Below are 17359 nucleotides of genomic sequence, written 5' to 3'. Positions count from 1 at the left end.
TCTCATCTTTCATTACACCAGAAACATTCTCTTCCAACAAATCTTTGACAAATTTTTCTGTGCTTTTATTGTCTCTTCCTGTTCTGGAATTCTGATTACACATTAAGTTATTTCTTTTGATGGTATCTCTCATGAACATTAGTCATTCTTGTTTCAATCTTTTTTCTGATTGTTCCCTTTCTAAAGAAGTATTCAGGTATTTGCCTTCATTCTCACTAATTTTGTCTTCCTTTGATTCAATTCTACTCCTTTTCCCATTCAATGAGTTATCTATTTCTGAAAATTTAGTATTAGTCTTCTGGATTTCTGTGGGTAGATTTTGTATCATTTCTAATTTTTCATTTTATTCTTGTATTGTCTTTTGAAATTTTTCTGGGTTTTCTCTGCGTTTTCCTCAATTTTGCAAGTGTTTTCCTTGATCTGTCTCTCAATCTGTTGAAGATACCTAAATATAATTCTTTTGAATTCCTTATCTCAGGGAGTTACAGTGTTGCATCTGCCTCAGGGGTATGTTTTGGGTCTGTATCCTGGTCTCTTGTTTCTCCTGCTTTATCTTGCTTCTTTGTGTGGATTGTGATGCTCTGTTGTCTCTGAGGCATTGTGACGTTTTTGTGTTTATATTTAATTGGTGATTGTATGTTGGAGTGACTTGGCCATGATTTTCTATTTCTTTGTATGTTATCTATGCAAGCAGGGTACTGTGCTGTGCTCCTCTATTCACTAGTTGACAGCACTTATACACTCACCACCTGTCTCCTTTCCCGTTGTCTGCCTCCCATATATCCCTGCCATCCATGACAAATGGAGCCTATTCTTAGGTCCCTGGAATCTGAATGAGAATGCTGTCACTTTAAAATCCAAAAATGACGCCCCCCCCCCCGCTTGAAAACACTGAAAAAAAGCTGTGCCCTGGGTCACTTTAAATATCCAAAATGGCCACCATGTGCAAACAATCAAAATGGCTGCACCCTCCAGACAGCTAAAAGTCCACAGCTCAGGTTGTCTCCCTCCTTGGTGTTTCCCTTCCTAGTCACAGGCCACCAGCGCAGTCATCCCTGCAGCCCTTGGTGATCAGGGTTGCTCTTTAGGGCAATTCTCAGGTCCCAACACCACTCCAAAATATTCAGGGTGTCGGTCCTGTCAGGATAGCTGATAGTCCACTGCTCTGTCTGCATACTCACTGTTTTCATTCAGGTTTTTCCACTAGTTTGTGCCTAATCCATGTATGTATTCTTCCTTTCAAAGCTCAGGGCTCCAGGATTATCTTCTGTATCTCTGTCAATTGGTTTCTCTTTTCTTTGTTGAAGAGGGTCTGTGTAGCTTGTCTGCCTATTCTGCCATTTTACCTGTTTACAATCTTGTAGGCTTACTTAATTTACTCCCATAACTGGGTTGGTTTCTGGTTTATATCATCATGTGTGTTAATGGCTGGTTGTTGTTTGCCGTTTTTGGCTGTGTGTCCAGAGAACTCCTTTTAGCATTTCTTGAAGGTTGGCCAGGTTTTAACAAATTCTCTTAATTTCTGCTTATGTGGAAATGTCCTAATTTCACCATCATATTTGAGAGACAGTTTTGTTGGGTATATAATTCTTGGTTGGAAATTTTTCTTTAAGGGTTTTTATATATACCTTCCCATCATCTTCTTTGGGTGCATAGTTTTTGCCGAGAAATCTGAGTTTAGTTTTATTGGTTGCCCCTTGCCGATAACTTCATTTTTCCCATGCTGCTTTCAGGATTCTTTCTTTGTCTTTGGTTTTGGTGAGTCTGATGATGATAAGTCTTGGTGATTTTCTTTTGGGGTCTATCTTGTTTGGGGTTTGTTGGACTTCTTGAATGGATATATTCTTATCTTTCATCATACCAGGGAAATTCTCTTCCAACAAATCTTGGCCATTTTCTCTGTGGTTTGTCTCTTCCTGTTCTGGAATTCCGATTACATGAAGGTTATTCCTTTTGATGTTATCTGCATTAGGCTGGGTTCTCTAGAGAAGCAAAACCAGTAAAGCTTATATATGCATGTAGAGAAAGAGAATTTAGGAAAATCGCTCACACAGTCATAGAAGTTGGCAAGTCCCAAGTTCTTGGATCAAACACCAAGCTGGAGGCTTTTCCCGACTCACACAGCTGCAGGGGCTTAGGAGCTCAGGGTTGGCAGGCAGTACCGGCTGTTGACTCCCAACGAATTATGAATCCAAGATCTCCGGTCTGAATGGTGGATTGTTTGCTCATGGACAGTTGTAGGCAGCACAACAGGATCCTGATCCACAGAATAGTGTCTCTTTTACCAAGATGTCCATAAATATATTGGAAGCAGACTTCATCCCTAGGGAAACTCGCTTTCAACAGATTGGCTGCTCAAAACATATATATCCAATCCCATTATGGTAATAACCCGCATCACAATTGCCTAAAGCACACAGAATTGTGGTCCAGCCAAGTTAACACACAGCTCCAACTATCACAGTATCGCACATGGAACTTCAGGCTTTCTTCATTTTGTTTTGATCTTTTTTTCTCATTGATCCCTTTCCAAAGAAGTACTGAAGTATTTGTCTTCAATCTCACCAATTCTATCTTCCATTGATTCAATTCTACTCCTTTGCCTATTCAATGTGTTACCCGTTTCTCAAAATTTAGTATTAATCTTCTGGGTTTCTATCTGTAGATTCTGTATCATTTCTAATTTTTCATTCATTTTGTCATTTTGTTCTTGTATTGTCTTCCAGAATTGTTCGAGGGGTTTGTGTTTTCCTCACTTTTTTCAGTGTTTTCCTTGATCTCTTAATCCATTGAAGGTACTTAAATATAATGCTTTTGAATTCCTTATCAGAGAGTTCCAATGCTGCTGCTTCTTCAGGGATGTGTTCTGGGTCTGTATCCTGGTCCCTTTTTTTCCCTGCTTTATCTAGCTTCTTTGTATGGACTGTAATGCTATTGTCTCCTAGACATTGTGATGTTTTTGTGTTTATATTTAACTGGTGATTGTATGTTGGAATGACTTGCTGAAGATTTTCGTTTTGTTTTGTTTGGATGTTATCTAAGCAAGCAGGGTACTGTGCTCTTCTGTTTGCTAGCTGACAGCACTTAAACACTCAACACCTGTCTCCTTTACCATTGTCACCCTCCCGTATGTCCCTGCTGTCCTTGGCAAATGGAGCCTATTCTTGTTATGTACCGTCAAGTCGGATCTGACTCATAGCAACCCCTCCCTGGGTTTCCAAGTCAGTATCACTACAGTAGATTGCTCAACCTTTCTTCCAAGGAGTGGGTGGTGGGTTTGAACCACTAGCCTTCTGGTTAGCATTAAAGTGCCTAAGGCAGTATACTACCAGAGCTCCTGAGCCTATTCATGTTATTGTTGTTATGTGTCATCAAGTCGGCCCCAACTCATAATGACCCCTCCTTGGGTTTCCAAGGCAGTATCACTACGGAAGTAGATTGCCCCATCTTCCTTCTGAGGAGTGGCTGGTGGGTTTGAACCACCAGCCTCCTGATTAGCAGTCAAGTGCCTTAGGCACTATGCTATCAGAGCTCCCAAGCCTATTCTTAGGTCCCTGGAATCCAAATGAGAATGCTGTCACTTTAAAATCCAGTATGGCAGCCACTTGTAAACATTCAAAATGGCTGTACCCTCGGTCACTTTAAATATCCAAAATGGCCACCACTTGTATGGCTGCACCCTCTGAACAGTTGAAAGTCCACAGCTCAGGTTGTCTCCCTCCTTGCTGTTTCCCTTCCTAGTCATAGGCCACCAGCCCAGTCATCCCTACAGCCCTTGGTGATCAGGGCTGATCTTTAGGTCAATTCTCAGGTCACAACACCACTTCAAATTATTCAGGCTGTTTGTGCCATCAGCATAGCTAACAGTCTGCAGCTCTGTCCCTCTCTGTATTCACTGTTTTCATTCAGGTTTTTCCACTAGTTGGTGCCTAATCTACTTCTGTATAGTAGTTCCTTTCAAAGCTCAGGGCTCCAGGATTATCTTCTGTATCTCTGTTAATTGGTTTCTCTTTTCTTTGTTGAAGAGGGCCTGTGGAGCTTGTCTGCCTATTCCTCCATCTTACCAGAAGTCTAGCAATGTGCTCCTTTAAAGAACTATCTATACGAGATATCAAATTGACTGGAAAGGTTAGATAGGAAGCTTAGGGAACAATGAGTTTATGTTAACAGGGAACAATTAGGAAAATAAGGTGAGAATGGTTGCATACCTCAAAGAATGTAATCAATAACACTGAACTGTACATGCAGAAATTGTTGATTACTGTATGCTTTACTGTGTATATTTTCAACAATGAAAATTTACAAAAAAAGAAAAAGTTTTCAAGAAAAAGTTGCATTATGAGATGAACAGTATCCATTTATGAAAAATTTTGAGACCCCCAAACAATGCTGTTTGTTGTTCGTGAGAGTTCACCTTTCGGGAAGATGAAAAGAGAGAAACGTTTCCTTTTTTCTTTTTAATATATATTAACATCTATTAACTCTGAGTAATACATAATTTGCTGTTTTACTAAATATTTTTTTATACTTTTAAATAAACCTGTTTCTATAAATTTGTGATGCTGTATGAAGCAGTTCTTTAAAATAACTTTTATTAGTGTTTCCCTAGTGCATTTTCAATTCTAAATTTCAGAGGATTGAACTTATTTCACTTGTACACTCTAATCAGAAAACCAGAATTAAATTTATTTTAAAATACATTTAATAAAAATAACCCAGTGTCATATATTTTACATGTATAGAATATTTACAAATTCAGTTCTATAACATTTACTTAATGTCTACTATTTTCCATTATATTCCTTTTTTACTATTTCCTTCAGCAGTGAAATACTGTCCAGTGTTCTCCATAATTAAAAAATCAGTTTCTTGGGTAATCCTCCTAGAAAGTAAAAAAACAAGAGTTTTTCACATTTAAGCTTATAGCAATTTTAACCCAGTCACCCTGTTGCTGCATTCCAACTACATTTATTCTACCTGTTACTTTTCCAATAGCACTTGTTAACCATTAAGCATACAGTGTACCAGTAGGAATTTACGAAGGGAACAGGGTAAACATCAATAGTTTTCGTGACTGTAAGGTATATTCAAAAGTACCTATGTCCTTTTAAAGATATAATAAAGTATTCTCATTGGGAGCAAATACAGTTAAAACAGTATGTTCTATCTATTTTATGTAAGTTAAATATATATAGAATGAATAACTCATCATCTAATTTTCTTAGTTGCCCTTCACTTATAAGTTAAATGTTAGCTATCTTGAGTTCCTGAATTAATTTTATTTCTTAAAATGCAGGAGTCTTACCTTGTTCCAAAGCCTCTGTTCTCTTCCGTTTTGTTGCCATAGCTGGGTTTGGTTGCTCTTTTAAGGTTTCCACTGGACAGTTTGGTCTTGGCAGCTGACATCCAGGTGTAGGCCCTGGTCGATTACTAAAATACTTAGTTTTCAATGCCTTTTAAAACAAGAGATACCAAATAAGGTAAAGTTTTAAATTAGTACTTGAGATGTGAATGTTGTTATGTGCCGTCAAGTTGGACCCGACTCATAGCAACCCCTCCTTGGTTTTCTGAGGCAATATCACTACGGAAGTAGACTGGCCCATCTTCCTTTTGAGGAGTGGCTGGTAGGTTTGAACCTCCAGCTTTCTGGTTAGCAGTCGAGTGCCTTAGGCACTATGCTACCAGAGCTCCCTAAGTGGATGATATTTTACCATTAGAATTATTCTTCTGGTTTCAAACAAGTAACTTGTTACTGCCTTTTCACTTGTACTTACATACATAGCATTTCCATCATTGGAAACTTAAGACTGATCATATTATCTAGACAGTTGTTCCTATTAATAACTTAAAACATAGAAAGGACTAGATGTTGTATTAACAGTAGCGCATTTGGGCTGTATTTTGGTAGATGGAATTTTTAAAAATGGGTTTAGCTCATAGATGTCTGTCTTAAAGTTGGAATGAGATACTCTTCATTTTTCAGATCTCTTTGTAGCCCAGAATTAGCTGTGAGTTGGATCTGACTTGATGGCAGTGAGTTTGGTTTTTTGGTTTGGTATGTACTTATGTAGAACGTGCTACTACAAAAAGGCTTTATCAACCCAAATGAGTAGATGCATTAAATGATGACTTGGCAGTATGTAACAAATCTAAGGGGAAAAAAATCCACTTTATATCCTCGATATATTGTGCATTAATGTTTTGTTAGATATGAAGATTCATGGCATTTCATTTTAATGTGTATCTCCCTTCACGAGGTCAAATCATTATACTGTTACATCTTTGTATTGACCTGCTCTGATTCTAAATATTTGTGATGACCCTGTTTTGTTTGTTTGTGTGTTTTTATAAGACAAAGAAAATGCTTTTTCAAAGATGTAGATCTTATATTTTTTGTGTTCTCCCTCTTTTATAAGAGCAGATATTCTTCATAATATTTAGAGTTTGATTATTTCCTTAAATACTATTTCAGATTTTTTTTCTATTTAGAATATCTCCTGCTAAGGATGAAGGAAAAATTTGGAAATGGGTAGTGGTAATGGTTGCACATAATGAAAGTAACTAATGTCACTAAATGTACATGTAAAAAATGTTGAAACATCAAAAGTCTATATATATATTTACCACAGTTAAAAAAGAAAACAAACAAACATAATCTTTCAGTATCTTATAAGCACATACCTGTATCTGACTATACCATTTCCTTCTCATTATCATTTTTGGATTGAGATAATGACCAGCATGCACATCTGGATTTCATTGGTGGGGGGGACTTTCATTAGGTTTGCCACATAATTTAAATTAATACATAAGAGTTCAGTTGAAATATAGTAGTGTTTTAAATAATTAAAAGCTTTGGATTTTTCCCCTAAGGTATACTATTTAAAAAGCCCATTAATTATGATATAGATATTTATTTATATATTTACAAGTAGGTGTTGGGCACTAGGGGTGCAGTGTTGTGCACTAGGGGTGGCTGCTAACTGAAAGGTCAGCAATTAGAACTTATGTGGCAGTCTAATTCGATACAGATTTACAGCCTTAGAAACCCTAATAGGCAGCTCTACTTGATCCTGTATGGTCCCCATGAGTAAGGAACAATGAGTAGCAATCGGTTTTTCGTAAGCAAGCGTACACTTTACTGTAGTTGTGTGTGTATGATGTAATTTAATTCCAATCTCAACAGCTTGTAGCTTAGAGGAAAAAAATGGGTTGTTATTTCTTAAAACAAAAATATATCTTTTAAGTATTTACACTCCTTAGAGAGAACAATCATAGGACAACAGAAAAGCTGTGTATGCACAGGGAGACAGCTTAGGGGGCAGGAGTGCATGGAGGAAAGGACACAGGGAAGAGGCAGCTATGGGAAGGAAGTGGGAGGGGAGCTATTGCACTGGGGTAAATTGTAATCAATGTCACGAGACAAAGTGTATATGAGCTACTGTGTGGAAAGTGAATTTGCTCTGTAAACTTTCACCCAAATCACAAAAAAAAAAAAAAAAGTGTATCTCAAGTATTTAAAGAATGTTAGAAAACTTTGTTGTTGTTGTTGTTGCTGTGTGCTGTCGAGTCAGACCCGACTCATAGCAACCCCTCCTTGGGTTTCCAAGGCGGTATCACTATGGAAGTAGACTGCCCAACCTTCCTTCCGAGGAGTGGCTGGTGGGTTTGAACCGCCAGCCTTCTGGTTGCAGTCAGGTGCCTTAGGAACTATGCTACCAGAGCTCCTTAGAAAACTTTATGCAACTTTTATTTTATCAATGCACTAATTAAGATTTTCCTCATATTTTCTAGTATAATAAACATATACTAAAATACCTGTGTGGCTGTAATTCGAGTACATGGATTAAATAAGAATAAGCCTTGTATGAGGTCTAGCAAGTCGTCTCCTGCTGCAATGAAGATATGTTGTAATGGAATTCCAGGAAAGCTCTTAAACGTCACATAATCTGGAAGACTACACATGTCCTGTAAAATATTTTTATAATTCAAACTTAAATATTAAAAATGCCATTTCTATAATACTAAAGACATCAGTGGTAAAAACAAAGGGAAAAAAGCTGTGCATAAAAAACCTTTAAAAACACATTTGCATACAATTCTTCACTGGAAGATATAAATATATCTGTTTTTAAACTTATTATTATGTATTAATTTCAACAGGAAATACTAATACATGGTATTTTAATAATACATAATTCAAAAGATACCAATATGAGCATACTGTGAAACTCTCCACCCTTCTGTCCCCCAGGCAGCCCAGAGTCTCTCTCTAGAGGTGATGTTTCCAGTTTTTTATGTATGATTCAAGAGACTTCTTTGCATATACAATTATATGCATATATTTTTTAATACAAGTTACAATATACAGTACACACATATTTTTACTTAACACTGTATTTTAGAGATTAGCCCATATTAGCACAAAAAGAGCTTATTCATTCTTTTTTACAGTTGCATGGTATTCCATACAGGGATGCAAGGATAATTTAGTATTCAAACATCAAAGTAATTGCCCATATTAATAGGCTAAATAAGAAAAATCACATGAGCACACCAAGTGATGCAGAAAAAGCATTTGAGAAAATTCAATGCCCATTCACAATAAAAACCCCAAAACTAAAAACTCACTGCTGTCGAGCCAGATCCAACTCATAGTGACCCTTCCTTGGGTTTCCAAGGCAGTACCACTACAGAAGAAGATTGCTCATCTTTCCTTCCGAGGAGTGGCTGGTGGGTTTGAACCGCCAGCCTTCTGGTTAGCAGTCAAATGCTTTAGGCACTATAAAAACCTCAGAAAACTAAAAACAGAAGAAGAGAACTTCCTCAACTTGTAGAAAACATATACAAAAAACTCAACAGCTAACATTACATTTATGGATGAAAGGCTGAATGCTTTCTTCCTAAAACAAAGAGTAAGACAAGGGTGCTTGCTCTCACCACTCTTATTCAACGGTGTTAGAAGCTCTAGCTGATACAGTAAGGCAAAAAAAGGAAATAAAAAGCACATAGATTATAAATGAAGAAATAAAACTGTCCCTATTTGCAGATAACATGATAGTCTATGTAGAATATCCCAAGAAATCTATTTAAAAACTCCTAGAACTAGTGAATCGAGCAAGGTTGCAGGAATTAAGTATACAAAAAATCAATTGTTTTTCTATATAGTAATAGTAAAATAAAAGAGCGAACAGAAGATCTAAAAGGGCAGCTCAAGAAGACAAAGTATTATAATGAAATGTGCAAAGACATGGAATTAGAAAACCAAAAGGGAAGAACGGGCTCTGCATTTCTCAAGCTAAAAGAACTGAAGAAAAAAATTAAGCCCTCAAGTTGCAATACTGAAAGATTCTATGGGCAAAATACTGAACAGTGCAGAAAGCATCAAAATAAGATGGAAGAGACAAGAGTCACTGTACCAAAAAGAACTGGTTGATGTTCAACCAATTGATAACATTGTTAATTGTGTGCATGAACAACTTGTCCACAGAGACCAAGAGGCAGTCAATTGAACAGAACAAGAGGACACTACATGGTTTAAGATCAGGAAACCTGTGCATCAGAATTGTATCCTTTCACCATACTTATTCAATCTGTATGCTGCGCAAATAAAATGAGAAACTGCACTATATGAAGAAGAATGAAGCATCAAGATTGCAGGAAGACTCATTAACAACCTCCAAAATGCAGATGACATGAACTTGTTTATTAAAAAGTTTAGATGACTTAAAGCACTTACTGATGAAGATCAAAGTCTATAGCCCTCAGTATGTATTCACATAAAGAAAATAAAAATCCTCACAACTGGATTAATACATCATGATAAATGGAGAAAAGACTGAAGTTGTCAGGAATTTCATTTTACTTGGATCCTCAATCAACACCCATGGAAGAAGCAATCAAGAGATCAGATGTCATACTGCACAGGGGAAGTTTGTTGCAAAAGACCTCTTTAAAGTGTTAAAGAGCAAAAATGTCATGTCGAAGACTAGGGTGCACCTAATCCAAGCCATGGTATTTTCAATAGTATCATATGCATGTGAAAACTGGACAATAAATAAGGAAGACCAAAGAAGAATTATGCGTTTGAATTGTGGTACTGGAGAATACTGAAAACACCATGGACTGCCAGAAGAATGAACAAATCTATCCTGAAAGAACTATAGCTGGAAGGTTCCTTAGAAGCAAAAATGGCTAGACTTTGTCTCATTTACCTTGGTCATGTCGTCAGAAGAGACCAGTCCCTAGAAAAGGACATCAGGCTTGGTAAAGTAGATGGTCAGCACAAAAGGGGAAGACCCTCAACAAAGTGGCTGCAATGATGGGATCAAGCATAGCAAAGGTTGTGAGGATGGGGCAGGACAGAGCAATGTTTCATTCTGTGTACACAGGGTCACAATGAGTCAGAACTGACTTGATGACACCTAACAACAAAGACAATAATAGAATGAATAGATGGACATCAAACTTAAAAATACAATACCACTTACAATCATTCAAAAAAAAATGAAATAGGTGAAAATCCAACGGAAGACTTGTATATGGAAAGCTACACAGTGATGATGAAAGAAATCAAAGACCTAAATAAATGGTGAGATATGCCATGTTCATGAATTAAAGATTCAGCATAGTAAATATGTTGATTCCAACTGATATAGGTTTACATAATTCCTATCAAAATCCTTGCAAGATTTTTTTTTTTTTTAGGTACAGATTATATGGAAAGACAAAGGAGTAAGAACAGCTAAAACAATTTTGAAAAAGAACAGTAAGGTGATAGGAATCACTCTACTTGATTTTAAGACATCAGACTTACTTTAAAGACTGTAGTACTAGCAGAAAGACAAACACATGCATTGATGAAATAGAACACAGAACGCAGCACAGACATATACAAATACATGCAAATTATTTTTGACAGGTACAAAAGCAATTCAGTGAAGAGCTTTTTCAACAAATGGTGCTGGAGCAATCGGACAAGCTGTCATTACTAGGTGCTGTCAAATTGGCTGTGATTCACAGCAACCCCATGTATAACAGAATGAAACAGTACCTGGTCCTGCGATATCCTCACAATCATCACCATACTTGAGCTCATCTTTCCAGCCACTGAGTCAATCCATCTTGTGGAGTGTCTTTTTCAATAACCATCTACTTTATCAAGCATGATATCTTTATCTAGGGAATGGTCCCTTCTGACAACATAACCAAAGTACGTGAGACAAAGTCTGGTCATTCTCGTTTCTAAGGAGCATTCCAGCTGAACTTCTTCCATGACAGATTTGTTCATTCTTTTAGCAGTCCATGGTACACGCAGTATCTTTGCCAACACCACAACCCAAATGCATCAGTTCTTCTGTTGTCTTCTTTATTCACTGTCCAGCTCACAAACTCACATGAGGCTACTGAAAATATCATGGCTTGGGTTAGGTGAACAATAGTCTTCAAAGTGACATCTTGGTTCTTTAACACTTTAAAGGTCTTTTGCAGGAGATATACTCAATGCAATACATTCTTTGATTTCCTGACTGCTGCTTCCATGGATGTTGATTGTGGATCCAAGTAAAATTAAATCCCTGACAACTTCCATCTTTTCTGCATTTATACTAATGTTGCTGATTGGTCTAGTTGCGAAGACTTTTGTTTTCTTTATTTTGAAGTGTAATCCATACTGAAGACTGTAGTCTTTGATCTTCACCAGTAAGTGCTTCAAGTCATCTTCACTTTCAGCAAGGTTGTGTTATTCTGCATATCACAAGTTGTTAATGAGTTTTCCTCCAACTCCAATGGTGCATTCTTCATATAGTCCACCTTCTCATTTTATTTGCTCAGCATACAGACTGAGTAAGTATGGTAAAAGGATACAATGCTGACACATACCTTTCCTGATTCTGAACCATGAAGTATCCCCTTGTCCCATTTGAACAACTGTGTCTTGATCTATGTACAGGTTTCTCATGAGCATAGTTTTCTGGAATTCCCATGTTTTGCAATGATATACTTCTGTGGTAGTTACGGTTGTCAATTTGGCTGGGCCTAATTGAGTGGCTGGGTAGCTGGAGGGACTGGCAATCAACTCCATGATGAAATCTGCCACAAGCAGCTGAGTAGTTGCTTTAGGGATATGGTCTGCTTCTCGTATAAAAGAAGCTTTGGGATTAGTCTATAGCCTTTTGGCATGCTTGAACTCTGCATGTAGCCAAATCATTATTCAGTAGCCTGCCATGCCCTGACCATTCTGTGACTTCATCTGGACTTGAATTAGTAGCCTGCCATATTGTTTGGTAACATTGGGACTGTGCCTTCTTACTTGTCAACCTTGAGCTTGTCAGCCTCAGCAGCCAGCAGCTGTCTGAGTGAAGAAAAACTTCCAGCTTCAGTGGGCCAGAAAGAGGAGGCAGAGGTGAAGTCCAAGGTAGAGGAGTTTTCACCCAGCCCCTAGAGCCTAGCACTTTGAACAGACTTAAAGTCTCCAAAACTGTAAGAGAATAAACTCCTGTTTATTAAAGCCATTCCATTTGTGGTATATTCCTGCAAAGCAGCACTAGGTAACCAAAACACCCTCACTCCATATCCTCTTCTGAATCCGACTTGAATTTCTGGCAGTTCCCTTTCTATATACTGGCATAATGACGTCTGAATTGTTTTCAGCAAAATTTTACTTGCCAACTGTAAGTGATCCATATTTGTGCCCATTACAAAGATGATCCAACAGATCACAGAAATTATCAATCAATATCATTAATAGAATTAACAGAATACCAGAAAGATGTTTACTTGTGTTTTATTGACTATGCAAGAGCATTTGACTGTGTGGATCATAAAAAATTATGGATAACATTGAGAAGAATGGGAATTCCAGAATACTTAGTCATGCTCATGAGGAAGCTGCACATAGACTATCGCTCAAATGGAACAAGGGGATGCGGCATGGTTTAAAATCAGGAAGGGAGTGCATCAGGGTTGTGTCCTTTCACCATACTTATTCAATCTGTATTTTTAAAAAAACCAAACTCACTGCTGTCGAGTTGGATTTGTCTCCTACTGACCCCTCCTTGGGTTTCCGAGGTGGTATCACTATGGAAGTAGATTGCCCAACCTTCCTCCAAAGAGCAGCTGGTGGGTTTGAACTGCCCGCCTTCTGGTTAGCAGTCAAATATCTTAGGCACTATGCCACCAGAATTTCTGAACAAATAATCTGAAAAGCTGGACTATATGAAGAATGCAGCATCAGGCCAGTTCGTTAACAACCTGAGATATGCAAAGGACACAATCTTGCTTGCTGAAAGTGAAGAGTACTAGAAGCACTTACTGATGAAAATTAAAGACTACAGTCTGCAGCATAGATCACACCTCAACATAAAGAAAACAAAAATCCTCACAACTGGGTCAATAAGCAGCATTATGATAAATGGAGAAAAGACCGACGTTGTCAAAGGTTTAATATTACGTGGATCCACAATCAATACCCATGGAAGCAGCAGCCAAGAAATCAGACAATGTACTGCACTTGGAAAATCTGCTTCAAAAGACCTCTTCAAAGTGCTGAAGAGCAAAGATGTCCCTTTGAAGACTAAAGTGTGCCTAACCCAAGCCATGGTATTTTCAATTGCCTTATATGCATGTGAAAGTTGCACAATGAAAAAGGAAGACCGAAGAAGAGTTGATGCTTTTGAGTTGTGGTGTTGGTGAAGAATACTGAAAGTGCCAGAAGAATGAACAAATCTGTCCTGGAAGAAGTGCAGGTGGAATGCTCCTCGGAAGCAAGAATGGCCAGACTGCATCTTACCCACTCCGGTTATGTTATCAGAAAGGACCACTCCCTAGAGAAGGATATCATGTTTGATAAAAAGTGGAGGGCTGGTAAAAAAAAGGGGAAGACTCTCAGCGAGATGGACTGACACAGTGGCTGCAAATATGGGCTGAGGCATAGCAAGGATTATGAGGATGGTGCATAACCAGGTAGCGTTTCGTTCTGTTGTACACAAGGTCACGGAGTTGGAGTCAACGCGATGGCACCTAACAACAACAACTACAACAACATCATTAATAGCACATGCAACTAAAATTTTGCTAAAAAATAATTTAAAAATGGTTGTAGCAATGATCATGTATTACTGGTAAATTAAGACAACTAATAAATCTCTTTAAGTAATATTCAACTGATAACACTAATAAAGTATATGACAAATAACTTCACAGGATCCTAACTGAATCTTAAAAGAAACTGCGGGAAGACTTACAGGCCACTGTTCCTCTGTTGGTGTGCCCAAAGTTTCAAATATTTTTGTTAGTTGATCAAGGTCTGAATCTCCTGGCAAAAAAGGAACCTGAAAAAAAGCAGTAGGCACTTATTTCAAGGTGGGTATGTGATAGTTTCCATACAAATAATAGTATAAATTTAATAAGGAAAACTAAAATTCAACAGCAAATTTTAAAAATTTAACCTGAGGAGTAAATAGATGTAACATAAGCTCCTCCCATTGCTAAAGAGGTGAACAGCACTTAAACTGCACATTTTATTCACTCCAAAAACTTCTTTATTGTGAGGAAAATATACACAACTAGTTGCCAATTCAAAAACTTCTTACATGCAAAATGCAGTGACATGGATGAAATTCATCAAGTTGTACAACCATTATCACTATCTTTTTTCACATTATTCTACAATCATTAACATAAAGTCAATGGAAAACTCCTTGTTTCTCTCTCTCTCCCAACCCTCGTGCTACTGTAAACAGTGTTTCCTTAATTTCCTTACTCCAAGAAGCTGGCCTATATGAAGAAGAAAGTGGCATCAGGATTGGAGGAAGAGTCATTAACAACCTGCAATCCGCTGACAACACAACTTTGCTTGCTGAAAGTGAGTATGACTTGAAGCACTTACTGAGGAAGATTGAAGACCGCAATGTGCAGTATGGATTACATCTCAATGTAAAGAAAACAAAAATCCTCACAACTGGATCAATAAGCAGCATCACGATACATGGAGAAACAATAGAAGTTGTCAAAGACTTCATGTTACTTGATTCTATAATTAATACTTCAATGGAAGTAGCAGTCAAGATGTATCAGACTATGTATAGCATTGGGCAAATCTGCTGCAAAAGACCTCTTGCAAGTGCTGAGGAGCAAAAATATTTCCTTGAGGATTAAGGTGCACTTGACACAAACCATGGTATTTTCAATCGCCTCTTATGGATGTGAAAGCTGGACAATGAATAAGGAAGACTGAAGAATTGATGCTTTGAGTTGTGGTATTGGTGAAGAATGCTGAGAGTACCATGGACTGTTAAATGAACTAACAAATATGTCCTGGAGGAAGTACAGCCTGAATGCTCCTTGGAAGTAAGAATGGCCAGACTTCGTCTCACCTACTTTGGTCATGTTGTCAGAAGGGACCATTCCCTGGAGAAGGATATCATGCTTGGTAAGGTGGAGGGTCATTGAAAAAGGGGAAGATTCTCAACAAGATGGATTGACACAGTGGCTATAATGATGGGCTCAGGTATAGCAAGGATTGTGGGGCTGGCACAGGACAAGACAATGTTTCATTCAGCTGTATACAGGCTATGAGTCAGAGACAACTCGATGGCATGTAACAACAACAATTTCCTTTGCCACTTGCTCAATGTCGACATACAGAAACTCAACTGATTTTGTGTGTGTGTGTGTTGGCTACCCTGCTACCATCCTGAAATCATTTATTAGTTCTAATAGTTTTCTTGTGGATTCTTTGGGGCTTTCTATGTATAGGATCACGTTACCTGCAAAAAGGGATAGTTTTACTTCTTCCTTCCTGATTTGGATATCTTTTTTTTTTCTTTCTTTCTTAAGGCCTAGCTATTCTGGCTATGACTTCTACAATGATGCTGACGAGCAATAGTGGGCATCTCTGTCTTGTTCCTGATCTTAATGAGATAGCGCTCAGTCTTTCTCCAATGAGTATGATGTTAGCTGTGGTTTTCTTTATAAACGCTTTTTATCATGATGAAGAATTTCCCACTATTCCTATCTCGTTGGTTGTTCTTACAGTGGTGAATTCTGTCAAATACCTTTTCTGCATCGACTGAAATGATCATGTAGCTCTTCTCCTTTGTTCTAGTTCATTCATTTTTTTATTTTTGATTATATGAATATGCCACAATGTGTTTTCATATGCTACTGTTTACAGATATTTAGGTTGTTTCCAGTTTGGTGTTATCATGAACAACAACAACAAAAAAGATGCAACTATCTGCTATTTTTGAAAATATTTCTTTGTTGCCTTAAGAATCGATGCAACATTGACTTAAAAGCTCCCTGTCATGTCATGTCTTAGTAGGCACTGGATCAAGTGTGTTACTCAAGACAGAGTATGTTTCTTCCCCTAGGATTGAATAATTATTTCCAATTTTCATTCAGGAATTTGAATGGCTGAGTTAAACTATATATATAGTATCTGTAAGACCAAATAGCAGCTCTTCTACAATCCCATTCTTAATCAGCTAATAGGCTTACTAAACTCCATTTTAGTCAAATATGGAATATGGGCTAGTGGACCATTCAGATTGCATATACACTATTCAAGTTAACATACACGTATTGTTGCAAACAAAAATTATATAAAAGGGATGTTGTTGTTGTTGTTAGGTGCTGTCGTGTCATCTCCAACTCATAGTGACCCCATGCATAGCAGAATGAAACACCACCCGGTCCTGTGCCAGCTCTGCAATCCTTGCTATACTTGAGGCCATCGCCACAGCCACTGTATCAATCCATCTCATTAAGGGCCTTCCCTTCTTTTGTCAACCCTCCACCTTACCAAGCATGATCTCCTTCTCCAGGGAATGGTCCCTTCGAATAAAATGACCAAAGTAGGTGAGACGAAGTCTGGCCATTCTCGCTTCCAAGGAACACTCTGTCTGTGGTTCCTCCAGGACAGATGTTAGTTCTTTCAGCACTCCATGGTACTTTCAGCCTTCTTCACCAGGACCACAACTCAAAAAGCATCAATTCTTCTTCGGTCTTCATTATTCATTGTCCAGCTTTCACATGCATATGAGGCGACTGAAAATATTATGGCTTGTGTCAGGCGCACCTTAGTCCTCAAGGAGACATCTTTGCTCCTCAGCACGTGAAAGTGGTCCTTTGCAGCCGACTTGTCCAGTGCTATACGTCATCTGCTGTCCTGACCTCTGCTTCCATTAGCGTCATATGTAGATCCAAGCAATGTGAAGTATTTGGCAACTTCAATGTTTTCTCCATTTGTTGTAATGCTGCTTATAGGTCCAGTTGTGAGCATTTTTGTTTTCTTTATATTGAGATGTAATCCATACTGCAGACTGTATTCTTCAACCTTCATCAGTAAGTACTTCAA

At 37.9% G+C, this 17359-nt stretch overlaps 1 protein-coding gene across 1 annotated transcript in view; it reads right to left on the bottom strand.

The window, feature by feature from the left end:
- Nucleotides 1-4853: 4853 nt before the first annotated feature.
- Nucleotides 4854-17359, bottom strand: part of CDK7 (cyclin dependent kinase 7) — a 67515-nt gene continuing 55009 nt past the window's right edge. Inside the window, exons 9-12 of the mRNA XM_007949186.2 lie at nt 14244-14330; nt 7819-7968; nt 5306-5453; nt 4854-4882 (exon numbers count right to left, since the gene is read on the bottom strand). Of these exons, the coding sequence (XP_007947377.1) occupies nt 4854-4882; nt 5306-5453; nt 7819-7968; nt 14244-14330 (414 nt within the window). The remainder of the gene's footprint in view (nt 4883-5305; nt 5454-7818; nt 7969-14243; nt 14331-17359) is intronic.

The sequence above is a fragment of the Orycteropus afer genome, unplaced genomic scaffold (assembly GCF_000298275.1).
Source record: "Orycteropus afer afer isolate SDZICR_OR568_19922 unplaced genomic scaffold, OryAfe1.0 scaffold00242, whole genome shotgun sequence".
NCBI lineage: Eukaryota > Metazoa > Chordata > Mammalia > Tubulidentata > Orycteropodidae > Orycteropus > Orycteropus afer.
Note: the sequence above shows the minus strand (reverse complement) of the source record. Positions and strands in the feature narration are given on the sequence as shown.